This window comes from Bidens hawaiensis, unplaced genomic scaffold, assembly GCF_021521415.1.
Source record: "Bidens hawaiensis isolate Kalapana, Puna unplaced genomic scaffold, B.hawaiensis_p1.1 tig00028566_1, whole genome shotgun sequence".
NCBI lineage: Eukaryota > Viridiplantae > Streptophyta > Magnoliopsida > Asterales > Asteraceae > Bidens > Bidens hawaiensis.
Window position 1 is genome coordinate 191,112 of NW_027494682.1, and position 17,838 is coordinate 208,949.

The window sequence follows — 17,838 nt, forward strand, 5'->3', positions numbered from 1 at the left end:
AGAACATGTAGATAACTTCGCTTCTTTTAACAAGGCGAGTCACCATCCCCTTGGTAACATGTAAACTCTAAGTCCCGTCTAGTATGCTCACTTTGGCCTCTTTTTCTATTTTTGAGAATGTTTCTTTGGCATTTTGCATTACATAACTTTCTCATGGTCATTTGATTTTCGGACCAACTTTTCAGAATACACTTTCATAACATACTTTTCTTTTTCTTTTTTTTTTCTCTTTTTTTTGTTTTATTTTTTTTTATTTTTTTTATATCACCCTAAAGTATATAACTATTTCTAAGCTCGTAAAAAGATGGACATGTGTTCGTGTGATGATTTGAGTGCATCTAAGTCTTACCATCTCAAAGTTTTTAGATTATGGTAATCCTCCCTAAGCATCGAAATTCGGTTTCACCGTTTTTCAAATTATTAGATATATAAAATTTGCTAAAAAGGACTATCAAAGCTAGTTGGGTCTACCGACACATCCCAAGTTTAGTGCGTTATCTTTTATTTAATCTCATATATAATAGTAGTTTTAAAAATCAATCTCAAATTTTTCTATCATTTTTCATTATTTGCAAAAAATTTCGTGAAAATATCGGGACTTTTTTCAAATTTTTTTAGTATTTTTTTCAACTATTTTTTTTAATATTCTTTTTTTTTTATTTTTGATTTTTTTTTAATATAAAAACGTCAGTTTCCCATCCCCACCCTTAAATGTCATATTGTCCTCAATGAGACAGGAAAAAGACAAAAATTAAAGCACATTCAAATATAAGTAAAGTGGAACAGACTCCCCTGGTAAATATGACGATATTGCCTCGCGAGTCGTGTCCCATGCCCTCCAATTCGAACGAAAGCCTCACACTCCAGTGCTCTCTCTATCAAGCTATCACTTACGAACGAACGCGACAATCAATCAACAAATAGCCTCCCCACACTTGAATCAAACCATGTATTATCAATCATCCAATAGCATCTCTGAAGCAACCTGAAAGCAAACCAAGAAACAGCCAGCACAAGAAAACAAGAAAAACCCAAAAACAAAAATAAAAGTAAAACAAAAACATACTACCCGGGTTGCCTCCCGGGAAGTGCTAAGTTTACAGAAGAGTCTTCAGCCAGACTCGCTCCCGAAATTTTAGTCAGGAGGCTTTTCTTTTATTCAACCCCGGTCTAACCAGTTTAATTCCACCCGTCCAGCATATTTAAAGAAATAGCACATAGTGAAACTAAAAAGCATTTTAAAACATTCAACGGGTCAGTCCACCAACACTTAAACTTACCTGGACCAAACCTAATACGTGACATATAATGAGGTAAATGGTTATTCTTGCATTTTAGTGTTGTCCGATAATTCTTAATGAACCATTTTTGAACCCTCAAAACTTGTCGATCCAAGCACTTTCGCTCCCACTTCTATGGCTTTGCCGATTTCGGTGGCGATCCACTATCTTGTTCCCCCACAGACTTGCTAACCTTCACATGATGTGGCGACTCAACTACCACCATATTATGATCCTCCTCCGTTTCCACTTCATCTTCTTTTTCTTCTTTCGGTGACGTTTTGATCTCCATTGTTGGCTTCCCCATGATTAGTGTTTCTAAATAGATAAGATCGCCAACAGGATCAAATTCTTCATGCTCTTCATAAAATGGTAAACCCACTAACTCGTCACCTAACTCATCCTCCCAAGATGGTGCATGTTCCTCCTCTTCGTTATCTTCCATCTGGTCAAGTGGCTCCATAACGGCATCTTCGCTCAGATCCGTGTAATCAGGTAGCTCCAATTCCATCTCTTCTATCACGCCCTCATCATCATTATTCCAGAATTCATCATCCGTTTCATAGACGGCTTCCTGCTCCTTGTAAGAAAAACTCTCATTTTGAATTCTAGCACTTATCTCTTCTAACATAGCTTCGATTTCCTCTATCTTACGGAGTCTTTCTCTTTCGATCAACTTATCCAGCCTGACTTCCAATTCCTTAATCTTTTGGAATCTTTCACGTTCCTCTTGTTCGGCTCTTTCCAACATCATCTATTTCCAACATCTTCTATATAAAATACTCCTAAACTGGCTCGATCTATTAAAGATATTAACTAGGCTCGATAAAATAAAACACAAACTATATTATCCTAAAGACGACTAGACACGCTAAATCTAAGATAGAGACTCACAAGACACACCACAACTCAAGACACAAAAGACCAATTAATCAATTAAGTTCAATCAAAGCTAGTTTCGCTATCGCCTAAGTATCCCCGGCAGCGGCGCCAAAAACTTGATGTGCAAAACGGTTTATTAAAAAACTAACCTAACCTAGACACTCTAGTTTTAAATTTATAAATCTAGACTATCCTAATGCTAGACCACTAGACAGGCAAGTGTACCTATCAACTGTAGTAAAGCCTAATGAAGTCCGGATATCGAACCCAAAGGACACTAGCGACACATAAACTAGACTCTAACTTAACTAAACTTAATTAATTGATTTTTATGTTTTTTTATTAAATATAAAATAAATAGTACTTACTCTAAAACTAGACACGGACAAGAACTCAAATATGGGGAACAACTACCTAGGTAAGGAATCCTACTAGTCAACTCGTAAACTTTCGGAATTGGATTTATGATTGGTACCGTATTCTAAAAATATGAAATTTTAGGAATAACTATAGTAAGCTAGATCACCTCCCGGTCTCACCAACAATACCTAAGAACCCTAAATATCATGTAAAACTCAACGGTTTAATGGCTCGGATCACCTCCCGGTCTCACCTAACCTAACTATGTTAAGGTACTCAAAGATTAAATCACCTCCCGGTCTCTCTAATCACAAAACACCCTAAGGCGTAAAGGGGTATTCTATTGAATTCGGATATAAGTCGGATCTGTAAAAATCTAAAGGAATCTAGGGTAACTCACTCCCGTGCAATCACTACCCAAACCCGCAAAAGACCAAAACAGACGACACTTAATTACCTCCCGGTCTCTCAAGTGGCAGAATATAAGGTATCTCTAAACTCTCAATTATCGTTCCTATGGAATACGTTAACAATATACCATAAACTAGTTACAAACACATAGTAAGCAACCTAATATGCATCCATTCATGAAAGACGTTCACAAAGACGCATATGGAACAAAAACTGATAATAAATTAATACCAAATACCCATATGCATCACAACCAAATAAAATAAAAACTTTACCAAAGCATGAACCAATCAATAATAAATCCAAAACCAAAAATAAAACGAGTCTACAAAGTAATCATCCAAACCCAGGCAGTATAACAAGTTTAGCCAACCATAATTATTGATGAAACAAAGATAAAAAATAAAGTTTGGTTCATCGAAAAAGAAAAAAATATAGTTTACGTGCCTGCTAGCTTAAATTAATTCACCTGTGTGCCTGCTTGATTTTTAATTCAGCCGTGAGACTTTGAGTGCTTGACGTTCTAGGCTGCTTATTGAATTATTTAGCCGTGAGTTTTTGAGACGTGTTTGGCTGCCTGCTTGGTTTTCTTTCTTTTCTTCGAATAGTAACCCCAATAGGGGAGCAGCCCCACTTTTGACTTCGTCCTCTCTCTGGCTGTCCAATATGTCACAAAATAAATAATAATTAATAGTTGCTGACTCCGGTTCTTCTCGTGACCTAGCCCTTGAATTTAATTATTCTCTTTTGATGCTTGTTGATTGATATCGAGCCCATAGTAATTAACCTTTTGTTCCACTCTTGTTGGCCCATTCTTCCGCAACTTTTCCCTGCCAAAGCATGCGAATAATCATATATGTGTATCATAGATAGCTCTTATTATTGTTATTATTATTATTATTATTATTAATATTAAATAGTTATAACTATTATGAGAACAATTTTACTCGATTTAGCTCTTCGACTTATGAAAGCATTAAAATCCATATATGAGCCAAATAAGAGTAATATTTAATAAAAACTAATTCAATAACTCTTTAAAGTTTAGGGAATATTTAAATATTTGTATATTTTAGACCACATCACTCTGGAAGGTAGCGGATGACCATTACACAACGGCAGTCAAAGTCCTGTGTTCATCCGGGGTCGCGCATGCTGGGGGGGATACCTTGAGAGCCTTGATAGATAAACACCCTGTGGTAGACCCCCCGACCTTGCCTTCCGTCGTGCCATCGGAACCAGCCTTGCAGGTGGACGGTGAGTGTGTGTTGGAATGTATTAAAACCTTCCCGAAAGGTACATCTTGTGGGAGGGATGGTTTGCAAGCCCAACATATTTTAGACGCTTTATGTGGCCAGAGTCTCCGACCGCCTCTGGGCTCCTAAAGGCCATCATTGATGTTGACCCCCCTGTTGAAGCCTGACAATGGAATTAGACCCATCCCGGTTGGGGGCATTTGGAGAAGATTGGTGTTGAAAGTCGCTATGCGTAAAGTGGGGAAAGAAATGGCTGCTTATCTAGGGGATTTTCAATTCGGCGTTGGGATCCTTAATGGGGCGGAAGCTGTACTGCATAGTTCTAACAAGTTTCTAAGCGCGTTCCATTCTGACGGGTCCCTGGCTATGCTCACTGTTGATTTTTCTAACACCTTCAACGAGGTGGACCGGACGACCCTTCTCAGGGAAGTTAGCTGCAGATGTCCATCCATCTTCCCATGGGTCTAGTTTTTATATGCCCAGCATGCGAGGTTATATGTGGGAGATACTCATACTGGGGCTTTTACTGGGGTGCAGCAAGGGGACCCCCTTGGCCCTCTTCTTTTTGCGCTGGTCCTCCATCCGCTCATCCTTAGTGTGTAGGGGATATATTGCTTGCCCTTCCATGCTTGGTATTTAGACTATGGCACTATAATTGGTAAGGCTGAGGAGGTTGCTATGGCATTGGGAATTATTCGCTCAGAGGGGGTGTCTTTGGGGCTTAGGCTTAATATTCAGGAAACGGAGATTTTTTGGCCGTCATGCAATGGTTAGAAGAATGTGTCGGGTTTATTCCCTAGCGAGATTAGCGGGCCTGTGAGGGGAGTTAAACTCCTGGGGGGGGGGGAGCGGTTAGTCGGGATGAAGGGTTTATTCGGTCGTTGGCGAATAAAAGAGCTTTGCGGGCGGTTGAACTTATGAAACGCCTGCCGGAACTTAGGGACCCCCAAAGTAAGCTCCTTTTGTTGCGTTCGTGCATGGGGGTTGCTAAGTTAGTGTTTGGGCTCCGGAACTGTCAACCTGAACATGTCAAAGAGGCTGTGGCCATCTTTGATGCGGGCCTGCGGGGGGAAATCGAAGATATTGTTATGTGTGGAGGACCGCATTTTGGGGACCTCCAGTGGAGGTTGGCTTCCTTCCCTATGCGTTGCGGAGGCTTAGGAATTTTCTCTGCTGATTATGTATCCGTATATGCCTTTGTGGCTTCCAGGGCCAGTCGTGGAATTGCAGGACCACATCTTGTGAAGCGCTGGTGTTATGGGGGTAGATATTGACTACTCCCTTCACTTGGTAATATTGGAACAACTCTCCCCGACCACTAGGCAGTTTTACTGATAAGGAGACCGCCCCCAAGAAACCCCAACAAACCTTGGCGAGTGCTCTCTATGGTAAACACATACATGATTTGGAGGAGCGATTCGGTATGACTCCGAGACAAAAGGCAGTTTTTGCTTGTCTCATGGGGGCTCATGCACAAGATTTTTTTGACTTTTGTGCCCATTGAAGGTCTTGGGCAACGGATGTCGGTAGTTGAATACAGAGCCATCCTTAAATACCGGCTCATGATTCCTATTTTCCCTCCAGACGAATCGTGCCCCATTTGTAAAAAATCCTGTTTGGATAAATTTGGGGAGCATGCCCTCCACTGTAAGGAATTGCCGGGGTTCAAGTATCATCAAGACTGGGTTAGAGATGTCTTATGGGATGTGCTTAGGCGTGCCGGGATCTCAGCCAAACAAGAGGCACCTGTTAACTTTCTGACTGGTCCGAGAGAGGGAAGATCTACACTGCATCTTGCGGACGTTCTTGTGTTTGGTTGGGCAGGGGGTAAGCATGCGTTTGTTGACCTCACTAGGGTGTCCCCATTGGTGGGGCTGAGAGACAGTGGCTTCGTTCCGAGACATGCTGTTTTGAGGGCGGAATCTAGGAAGGTTGCTAAGCATGAGGCAGCGTGTTTGGAGAATCAGCACGCGTTCATTCCATTCGCCTTCAACACATTTGGATCCTTAGCTCCTGAGGCGGTTCACTTTTTGAAGCGGGTGCAGAAGGTGGTACGCTGTGACTCGCAGAGCCCGAGGAACCGAGGATTAATATTTAGTAGAATAGGCTTTGCGATCCAAAAGGGGATAGTGGCGCAACTTGTTTCTCGCTTACCCATTATCCAGATGTATATTGGATTGTGTTAAATGTTAATGAATTATTTATTTCATTAAAATTTAAAAATTAGGAATCCTTGTCGGTGAATTCCCAAAGGGTTTAACTGCTCTCATCATCACTTACTTTTCGTTCATCCGATCAGGTGAGTACCACATTCCCCTATTTTGTTTTCCACGTTTTAGGGACATATGCGTAAATTGTATTTCTCATATATACTAATACTCAAAACTGCAACTTTGCCTTATGTGTTAACAGGTTATACCTTGTTTATGTGCTTACTTGCTTTATATGCTTCCGCATTCGGAGAGGTCCAGCATAATCTCAGAATAGTATGATCACACGCCAGTCGTTATAGCCTTATTGCTTCATGACATCTCAGTTATACTTACTCATTTGGTTAATTTGTTATTCTCATATGACTTGTTGCAACTACATATTTTTGATATATACTATTTGTACATTTAAACTGGTGTGTTGCTCACTCAACCCCGTGTTGATAAAGCTACTTTATTTTCAACGCATATGCAGGTATTCGTGTGATGTGAAGTAATTAGAAGATCACTTAAGGATGTATGCTAGAAGAAAATATTAACGAGACAATATTAATTATAATTTTATATTTGTTTGATGTCTTATTTGTTTATGGGATATTGTAATGAGTATTTGTTTAATTTGAAATTATTAAATAGATATCTTATAATGTGCAAGATAATAACCGTGAGAGCTGTGACAATCAGCTCACGCCCCGGCAATTCTGCCATAGGTTGGGGTGTGACACATAACCACTAAATATATTTTAAACAATACTTTCTTTTCTTACCCATCCTCAAGGGATACTTCTTTCAAGTTCTACATGTTTGACAGCCAAATATATTAACAAATATACTTATTTTGAAAAAAGAAGGCATCCTACAACTTTTATCTAATATATCAGATATGGCTGTAAATGAACCGGACGCCTGACATCTCGTTTGGTGAGAAGTTCATTTATTGTGTTCGTGAACGTCCGGTAATGATTATACTTTTTGAAATCAATATGTAATCATTTATGTTCGTTTGTTCATTATAGTCATTTATGTATATTTGTCCATTAATGTTCATTAGTGTCTGTTAGTATTCGTTTGTTCATTAATTTCCACATTGTAAGTCCTGAATCTGTAACACTACAACTATGATATCAACCAAACACGTCAAATATGTGGAATCTAGTTAACGTGGTGATTCAAGAACAATATAAATGAAGAACAAGATTAACACGATGTAATATGGTTTCAATGCATACGATTTTATTAATCAATAAATCGTCAGATACATAAACCACTTAGCCAAAACAATCTTATGCTCTCTAGATGTGATGGCTCTTAAAGTTCTGCTTAACAACTGATCAACTAGCAACCTAGACCCTATACAATGAATTCTATATATAGGGTACTCAATACACAAGCCCAACCATAGCCCATAGCCCACCGAGATCCATAAGGATCTCGGTTTACATTAAGAGCCCAATACGAAACCCAATAAACATATAACTAAGTACAAACCACCAAATATGGACCCAACAATCTCCCCCTTGGTTTGTAGCTTCGTTCTTGTTTATTTCACTTCAGACCAGCCTAACCGAAATTCATAGGGATTTCGGTATTACACCAATGTAGTTCTTCAACTCGTCTTCGTTTACATCACTTTAGTCTTGATCATGTCGTGGCCCTTTGATATGCGTCATTCTAACCAATTTATGGCCCAACAATCTGGCCTTTAGATTGATGCTTTCAAGATCTTCAGAATCTTTACTTGAACATGATCAGCAACTTCAGTGATTAGCAACTTCAGCATCTGCATCCAATACTCTACCATCTCCCCTTGAACATGATCAGCAACTTCAGCATCTGCATCCAATACTCTACCATCTCCCCCCTTTTTGACAGCATCATCCAATTTGAGTCTCAGATACTTCATATGCTTCCGTTGCAAGAAATCAGTCTTGAAAGAACAATCAACTTTGATAGAAAGATCAACCAAAATATTTTTGAAAACAATTAAATAAAACAAAATAAGACAGACATATTTTTGTAATTTTTAATTTTTTTCTGTTTTTTTTAAATTTTCTTGAAAAGACTTGAGATGAGATCATACCAGCTAAACCAACTATAACACAATAACCGATATCAGATTTCATGAGCTGAAAACTTCAAAACAATTTCTTAACACATTTGTTTCGACAGGAGTAAACAAGAAGTAAAAATAAATGAAATAAAACAAAACCAAAAACAACAAATAAAACAAATTTAATCACCCGGTCTTCTTGTAATTTAGCTAAAAGTTGGGATCAAATTTCAGTTTTTGATAAAAATGCCGCCTTTATGAAAAGATCCGAACATGGAATCGTATTGTTTAAGGTGCTTTCACAACGATTCATGTTCAGCGTTATTATGACATAAAGAAACAGGTTGATAGCAGGTATAATGAACTTAGCATGATTTTCATTGCATCAGTGATATGAATTAGGTTTAGTTCGGCATAAAGCTTAGATGGACATCACTTATGGACCTATGACGCCTCCTATCTCTTCTCAAAGCGTATTTGGCTTTCCCCAGATCAACCCAATTTGACTCCAACCCCCTAGTGCTTGATCAAAAGATTTTATATAAAAACAGGCTTAGTTTTAAGGTTGAACGATATACTTAGTGCCAGTAAACTGACAAGCCTTTCATTCGAGACATGACAGGACTTACTTGTGTGCCCCCATCTCTGTAGTTCTAGTTTGACCCTTTAAGCCTTGTTAATGTGATAACTTTAAGAAGTAAGCGCAATTACTAGAAGAATTTTTTTTTTCATCTTTTCCTTTTTTTTCATCTTTTTTTATAATAATAAACATAATAGCATAATATTTTTGGTGATCAAGACACTAACGGGCTCATGTATGACTGGGTAATTGCTTTTCTGCCTATCATTCGGAGAGATGTATATGGAGACATGCACATTTCTTCAAAATGACTCTCCACAGTAAGTTTAGCATATTTAGTTTATATCACTTCAACTTTTACGCATCATGGAAAGCTACCATACAAATTAATGATTGTTCTAGAGCCTTTTAAGCTTAATAACTTCACCTGTTAGGCACACAGAAACAATTTACCTATCATTTTCCAAAGGTTGGATCAATTTTCATTTGAAAATATTTTAAAGCTTCTAAAAAGCTATTAACTGAATAATGATATCACTTCCCATATAATCAGAAGACAAACATGTTAAGAACTCAGTCACCCCGGTCACTCTTCAATTTTCAGGTAAATGGCTATCCCGTATGACCACTAGTGGTTAACAGTACCAAAACACATAAGAGAATACGTGTCCCTCCAACTTGGAATTACCGACATAATTTTAAGTTAAAGAATTCAAAACACAAAAACACATCACAATCGCCCGGGATGCTTTCAGTCTTTAGATGAATGGGTATCCTGTGAATCTACAAGTAGATCACCGGACCAAACATATACAAGTATATGTTCCTCAAACTTGAGCAACCGACATAATTTTAAGCAAGAGTGAAGTTTGAAAGACATAGAATTTTTTATTATTAAACGCACACACACACTCTTTTTGATTTTTTTAAATTTCTCCCCCTAAATTTGTGCAAAAACTTTTATGTACAAATTTAACCTCAAAAAGACTCAATCGTCGAAACGAAGTATTTAATAAAAAGAATGTGATAGTCAGCCAACTGATGTACTATCATTTCTCATGTACGTTCAAGTCATTTTCTCATTTCTTTGAGAAACAAAATACTTTATACTTGAAAAACTATACGTGAACATAATTTTTGAATTTAAAATTTTAATATCTTTTTGACTGATCAATCTTTCATACCAAAGTGATACGGTTACCTTTTATCTTCAAGACATCATTTTTCATTTGTGAGAATCTCCCCCAGGAATAAGCTTGTTTTGAGATTCTGCATCTTTGCGAGTTGAATGTCTGGAACAAGCCTTTTAATATGCAATGTATTCCCTGATTTGTTCCTACACACTTAGAGAGCAGATTAAAAACGTTCTTTCACCCAAAAATCCCATACAGGCAACAAATAATCCATTTTATGGTTTAAAGATTTAAAATAAATGGATATTTGCCCTGTCATGTGCCTGGAACAACCCATTTAATAAACAGTGAATTTGTGGTTGTTTTTACACCCATAGCGGGATCATTTGGACATAGGAACCCAAGTCATAAATGTCTTGGGGTTCCCTTGAGCATCAACATATGTGACCTCTTGCCAACTCATATCTTTCTCATCTTTAACAGAATCATTTGTTAATACAGATTCTGTTTGCTGAGTTTTAAGTTTCCAAATCTGTCTTGGTTTAGTGAAATTTGATATAACAAACTTTTGAGTGGAGCAATTCGAATTCTTAGAACTCTCAACAATCTTTGATTTCTGAAAATTTAATTTTCTTTTAATAGTTTATAAATCATTTGAGTGCAGACCTGTCATATTAACTTTGAATCCTTGAGTATCTGTGACCCGTTGTACAAATACTCGTGGTTTTCTAAAATAGGCATTTTGTTTAACCACTGGATTCGGTTGAAACCTGTTACCTTTCACCTGAGGAGCTTGTCTATTAATAGTACGGTAGTGACACTCCTTTGCCAAATGCCCGCTGTTCCCGTAGACGAAACACGCCATCATCGGTCTTCTAATGTCAACGGAAGTACTTGCCTCATGTTGGAATTCCTTCTTAGGAAAGGTTTTTCCATTCTTTTTGCCCCTTGGTGCAGCATTCTGATTCTGCTTGTAATAGGGAACATATAGACGATGAACACAATTTCTGGCTATATGTCCTGGCGTGCCACAGTGGTAACATGTTTGCCTCTTAATATAAGTCACACCTGATGATTTATCAACACATGGAGATCCGTAGAATCTTTGAGGACGAGACTGTCCTTGTGGTGCTGATTTCTTACGTGCCTTCCCTTTGGTGCCACAACTCTGAACCCCTTTACTATCAGAAGAAACATCATTTACTCTTTCAGAAGCAACATCATTCACTACATCTGCACATGAAGTAGAAGCATCAAAATTGTTCACACATTTAAAATCAGGCTTGATTTCCTCTAGGGATCTTGATCCAACAGTTTCAGATTGAACATGTTTCCCATACTTCATGTCTTTTATCTTTTCCTTATGTTATTTGGTAACAGGGGTAGGGACATAATTATGGTTGTAAGGTGGGGGAACTTGACTGTATCATATTTTTTTTGGGTAAAGGGTTCTACCCGGTTAAATTCATTCCACACAACCAATAAAGAACAAGTAATATGACAAAGTGCCATATTAGTTCTCAAGTATGACATGCCATACAAGAGTAAACAAAACCAAAACCACCAAACAATGGTAAACAGTGCTAAAGCCTACACAAGAACCAAAGAAACAAACATAACAAAAACAAATCAACCATTATCATCAATTTGGTGTGAAACTCCTCTCGGAAGGTGCCAATCTTCGAGAACCCGATTGTCCCGTTCAGAATTCTTGAACTTTAGAGTCATTAGCTTTAGGCGAGTACCCTTAATGATTTCATCAGCAACAATCTTTGGAGTCTTCAAAGAGTTCCTGAAAAGCCGGTTATTTCGTTCCTTCCAAATTACGTAAACCGAAGCCCCAAGTAACAGCCGATTAATAACATTATCAATAGAGTTGGACAAACCAAATTGAGACACATATTGCAGAATATTCGCCCAACCATTCATGCACCCCTGAAACTTACCTTTCATTTTGACAATACTCCAAACCTCAGAAGAGAACTTACACTCAAAGAAGCTATGATTACGAGAATCCGGCTCTCCATTACATAAAAGGCAGCAATACAGGTTATGATTTGGATACCCACCAATATTCCACCCCATTATACGATTCTGCGTGCTCAATCTATCATGAAGCATAATCCACAATATAAAGGAGTGTTTTGGAACACATTGAGAGAACCAAACAACATGCATCCAAGAAACCTTATGAGCCGGTATTCGAAGAAGTTGCCATATTCTTGAAGCTGAGAACTTCATTGAAGTCCCATTCTCATCCATTACCACGATCTTGTCCCTCATTTCCGGATAAATACTCACCCCCTTTAAGTTCGAAAGAATTGGGAAACTCGAAATTCAATCAGGCGGCCATACCCAGTTATTATGAAGAACAACATCACTGACACAGGTTTTTAAAGTCAAACCAGCCCCATGTATTGCTCTCGGGTTAATATAATCACTTAAAGGACATAAATCATCCCATTTATCATACCAAAGTGAAGTAGATCTCCCATTACCGATTTCATGCCATATAAAATGTCTAATACGGGGACGAAACTGAAGAATCTTCCTCCACCCCCAAGTACAAGAGTTAGGAATTTGCAAGCTCCAGAAATTTCGCCCCTTCATTTTATACTCATGCATCCATTTAACCCGCAACGACTTACGATTATTGATTAAACTCCAAATATGATAAACCAGAAGAGAGTTATTGACATCCCGGATACGCCGGATACCCAAACCACCTTCACTTTTCGGCTGACAAACAATATCCCAAGAAACTTTATGCTTTCCCTTTTTGTGTCCAAAGTCCCAAAGGAAATTTTTAATCCGTTTTTCAAGATCAGCAATAAGTCTAGAAGGAAGTGAGAAAACAGCAGACCAGCAAATATATAAGGACGACAGAACAGACCTGACCAGCTGAAGTTTACCTGCAAAAGATAAAGTTTTATTCTTCCAATCTCCAATCCGATTATCCATACGATCCAGCAACCTCTTACAATCACGGTAATTTAGCCTCGTAGAAATAAGAGGAACTCCCAAGTATTTAACCGGGAGTCTACCTTCAACGAAGGGCATAATATTCAAAATCCCACTTTTAACGCGATCCGAAACATTACAGAAAAACGCGGTACTTTTCGGTACACTAGGAGTAAGCCCGGATATATCTTTGAAATCATTGAGAGCCCCCATAATAGTTTTAGCAGAATCCACATCGACTCGAGCAAACAGGAACAAATCATCCGCAAAGCAAATATTGATAATATTTAATTTTTCACAATGACGATGAAAACGAAACGAGCGTTCAATACGAACCTTTCGATGCAGAATCAACGTGAGAACTTGCATAACCAACGTGAAAATATAAGGAGACATCGGATCACCCTGTCTTAGACCTCTTTTACCACTAAAGAACCCGTGTAAGTTCCCATTTATGGATATCGAAAAAGAAGAAGTGGTTATGCATTCCATTATCCAATGAATCATCCTATCGTGGAAACCATATCCATATAGAATATCATGAATGAAGTCCCAACTGACCGTATCGTAAGCTTTCTGAATATCAACTTTAAAAGCACATCTAGGCGGACCGTTATTAGTGTGATAATTATGCATTAATTCTTGGGTCAAAAGGATGTTATCAGAAATTCTACGCCCAGGAACAAACGCAGACTGATTGATATCAATTAACGACTCCAAACCCTTCATCATACGAACTGAGATAATCTTGGTAATGCATTTATATAAAGTGTTGCAGCACGAGATGGGACGAAAATCATTAGGAGTAAAAGTGGTGGTCACTTTGGGAATAAGGGCAATAATAGTGTGGTTAACCTGTTTAAGGAGACTTCCTTTTCTGAAAAATTCATGAACCGCCAAACAAACATCTTTCCCAACAATATCCCAAGAACTTTTAAAGAAGGCCGAGGAAAAACCATCAGGCCCCGGCGCTTTGTTATTCCCAATAGAGAAAAAAGCTTCCTTGATTTCCAAATCGGATATAGGTCTAACCATCAGCTCCGCCTGAGAGGCCGAGAGCTTAGTAGTAAAAATCTGATTATCTGGTTTTCTCAATGGTTGCATATCCGAACCAAAAATGTTCATAAAATGATTAACAAACACCGAAGGAACATCCGATCCCTCATATAATTGGCCATGAACATCACTTATAGTATCAATACGACATCTATGGTTCCGCATTTTCAAGGAATTGTGAAAATACGCAGTGTTAGAATCACCAAGCTTTAACCAATCGACTTTAGCCTTTTGTTTTAGGAATTCTTCCTCATCTTTAGTTGCCTCATGATAAGCCTTAAGATAATTACTCTGCTCCCGAATCAACTCCAAATTAGTAGGGTCAATGTCAAGACGGGTTTGACAAGCATCAAGAAGGGTTCTTAGATCATTAACTTTCTTGTGGAGATTGCCTTGTCGGTGCAGCAAAGAACGGATTGGATGTTTTAAGTTTTGGAGTTTCTTTACCACGCGAAACATGTAATAACCATTCACCTCAATTTTCCAGCCGTTAGCAATAATATCATTATAACCCGGTTTACCAATTAAGAAATTAGGGAATTTAAACGGTTTAGGCTTACCTTTAATAAGAGAGGGGAATTTCAATAAATATGGAGAGTGGTCTGAAATCCGGTATGGAAGGAACACCGCCGTTGAATCATTAAAAATATCCATGAATTTAGAGTTTCCCATCACCCTATCAAGCTTTTTGAAAAGACCTATACCCGTTCTCGGTTTATTGTTCGAAGTGAATTGGGGCCCGACCCCATTTATATCCTCAACTTCAATGTTCTTAACACAAGCACGAAAATCAAGCATCCCAGTGGATATTTTGGAAGAACCATGTAAGCTATCTTCTAAATTAAGAGCACAATTAAAATCTCCAAGTAAAGCCCAAGGTTTACCACGAGTGAAATGTTTATGAACTGCAAGATTATGCCATAACTCCCTTCTTTTCAAATAACAATTTTCAGCATACACGAAAGAACAATACATCGCCTTATTATCCAACTTAAACTTTAACTGAACGTGAAGAACCTGGTTCGAATAATCAATAACCATTAGATCAACCAAATCCGTATTCCACCCCACAATAATCCGAGTACCTTTATCACAAACACTACCATTACTAGTCCAATCCCAAGTGTTACAAATCTTCTTACAAACATCAAAAACCGAATTTAATTGTACGTGAGACTCAAGAATAGCACACACCTGAATATTATTATATTGGATTACCTTACGAACCTCTTTTTGTTTAAGAGGGCGGTTCAACCCTCTTATATTCCATGTAGCAATAGTACCCATTAAACACCCAATTCACCGGGTGTGCTTGCACCCTCAGAACCAATATCCGCTTTCATACTGTTAGCCACATCCGTAAAAAGCTCCTCCACATCATCCTCATCTTCATCACCTTCTGGTTCATCCACCAAACTACCAAACCGGTTACTAGTTTGGACATAATGCTTTTCCTTTGACTCAACCCCCACAGCCATAGAAGTTGTAGGTTTACCCACGGGATGATTAGTGTCTTGTCTTTGAGTGGATGGTTTATTTACAGGTTGTGTCACAGCAGGTTTAGCTACCGGTCGATAGACAAGATTATGTTTCTTGACTTGCGTAATAACTTTTTTCTTTCCCTTCACCTTCTGGAAACCATCATCATTAGTGACTTTCATTGGTTCTTCATTTAACTTTTTATCATGAACTTGTTTCGGGCATTGAGTGTTCGAATGGCCAAACACTTGACATAAGGAACATCTGGGGGGCTCCCAATCATATTCAATCTTAATCTCCGAGATCTTGTTTGTCTCCCCCCACGTATCCGGAACAGCAACAACCAGCTTCCTTTTAATGTCCTGATTTGCATGAAGTTCAACTTGAACTCTAGCAAAACTACTTCTTCCCCACGATTCCTTACACATATTGGCAGTGTAAGAATCAACACTTATCGGATCCCCAATTCTTGAAGCGAGCAAACTTAGACCCTCCTCAGTAAAGGCACCCAGAGGAATATTCTGTAATCTGACCCAAACCGGAACAGACCGTATATCCTCCTTTTCCAAATCTGACTCCATAGTCCAAATATTAAGAATATTGGGGACATTCCTAATCATCCAAGGACCATCCTCAATCAGCTGCATCATCCCAACTTCCGTATGAAACTTGAAAAAGAAAAACCCTTTCGCATTCATCATAAGTCTCGTAAGCCCATATTTGTTCCAATTTTTCTTAGCAAAATACTCAACAACCGGAAACGGAAGTCTGTTACCCAAAAAATAACCAAACAAAGTATTAGTAAACCTATCGTTAACTTTCTTGACAGATTCAACCGGGATAACCACATCAACTCCTTCCATTGTTGACTCCACATTTAATTTTCTTAATGTTACCTTATTTGTCTTGTTTTCAAGTTGGACAACACTCACATACGAAGGCTTAGAATTTTCCATATGTTTCTCCATTCCTTCATCCCTTTGAATATTTAAAGACTCAGATCCAAAAACCTTGTTATCATCCGAACCAAAGGCTGAAAAACCTCCATCTTGTTGAATAGTTAATGAATCAGATCCAAGAACCTTATTATCATTAGAAGCCACGGCTGAACAACCACCATCTTTGTTGATTACATCATTTAAAGGAACATTGAATGTTGTGTTTGCAGCAAACGAAACAGTTTTCAGAGCCCCCCTACGAGGAAGAACCCCATCAATGTTCGTAACTCGATTGGCTGAAAACCCTTGCTTGATACGATCAACAAATCCATTACCACCCTTCTGCTCCATGCAAAACCCTAACCCGAAAAACACCCAAGAACAAGAGCCAAGAACAAGAACGAAAATTCCAATCAACAAATAACACCCAAGAACAAGAACCAAAATTCCAAACGAACCAAGAACGGCTGTTTGAAAACCCTAGTACTCGTTAATAAGCAAGAACACGGCTGCACCAAAAAGAAACCCTAATCGGCCAAGAAAACCAAGATTCATGCAGCAATACACCAAGAAACTGCCAAGAAAACCCTAAAAACGGCCAAGAAACCAAGAAACGACCAAGAAAACCCTTAATCGGCCAAGAAGAACACGGCTGCACCAAGAATCTTGCAGCAAAAAACCAAGAAACGGCCAAGAAAACCCTAATCGGAACACGGCTGCACCAAGAACCCTAATCTTGATTAACCACAAGATCCTTAATCAGTTAATAGGATTTGTATCGATCTAACTAAACTATATCAAATAGCCGTGATCAATAACAAACCTACTAATCAATCAGAACCAAGGATTAGATCCAGATTCATGCAGGAAAAACCAAGAAACGGCCAAGAACCCTAATCGGTTCTCTCTCTCTCTCTCTCTCTCTCTAACTACTGAATATGTGACTGTATTATATTCCCTAACCTTCATCATCCTTCCACCACAATTGGTTTTCAATCATTGAGTTAACTACTTTACTGGAACCATCGAATTTTTTAAAATCAAGTTCAGCCTTTTCAAACTTACTAGTTAGATTTAAGATTTCTAACTTGGAAGCTTCCAGTTTAGCGGTTAAATCAACAATTTCTTGTTTGGCATCACGATGGTGACAACTCTTTATGCTAAAATCAGACTTAAGTTTCTTAATGTCTTTGTTAAGAGATTCAATTTTGTCTAAAAATCCCTTTTCATTTTTCTTAAGTT

The 17,838-nt window shown here is 38.3% G+C and overlaps 1 protein-coding gene across 1 annotated transcript; it reads right to left on the reverse strand.

Annotated features, from left to right (window-relative positions):
- Positions 1 to 642: 642 nt before the first annotated feature.
- Positions 643 to 3,382, reverse strand: LOC143577416 (uncharacterized). Its single transcript, XM_077061250.1, has 2 exons — positions 2,190 to 3,382; positions 643 to 2,157 (listed from the first exon to the last, which is right to left on the reverse strand). Exon 2 carries the CDS (start codon positions 2,032 to 2,034, stop codon positions 1,414 to 1,416), a length of 621 nt encoding a protein of 206 aa, XP_076917365.1. The 5' UTR covers positions 2,035 to 2,157; positions 2,190 to 3,382; the 3' UTR covers positions 643 to 1,413.
- Positions 3,383 to 17,838: the final 14,456 nt, after the last annotated feature.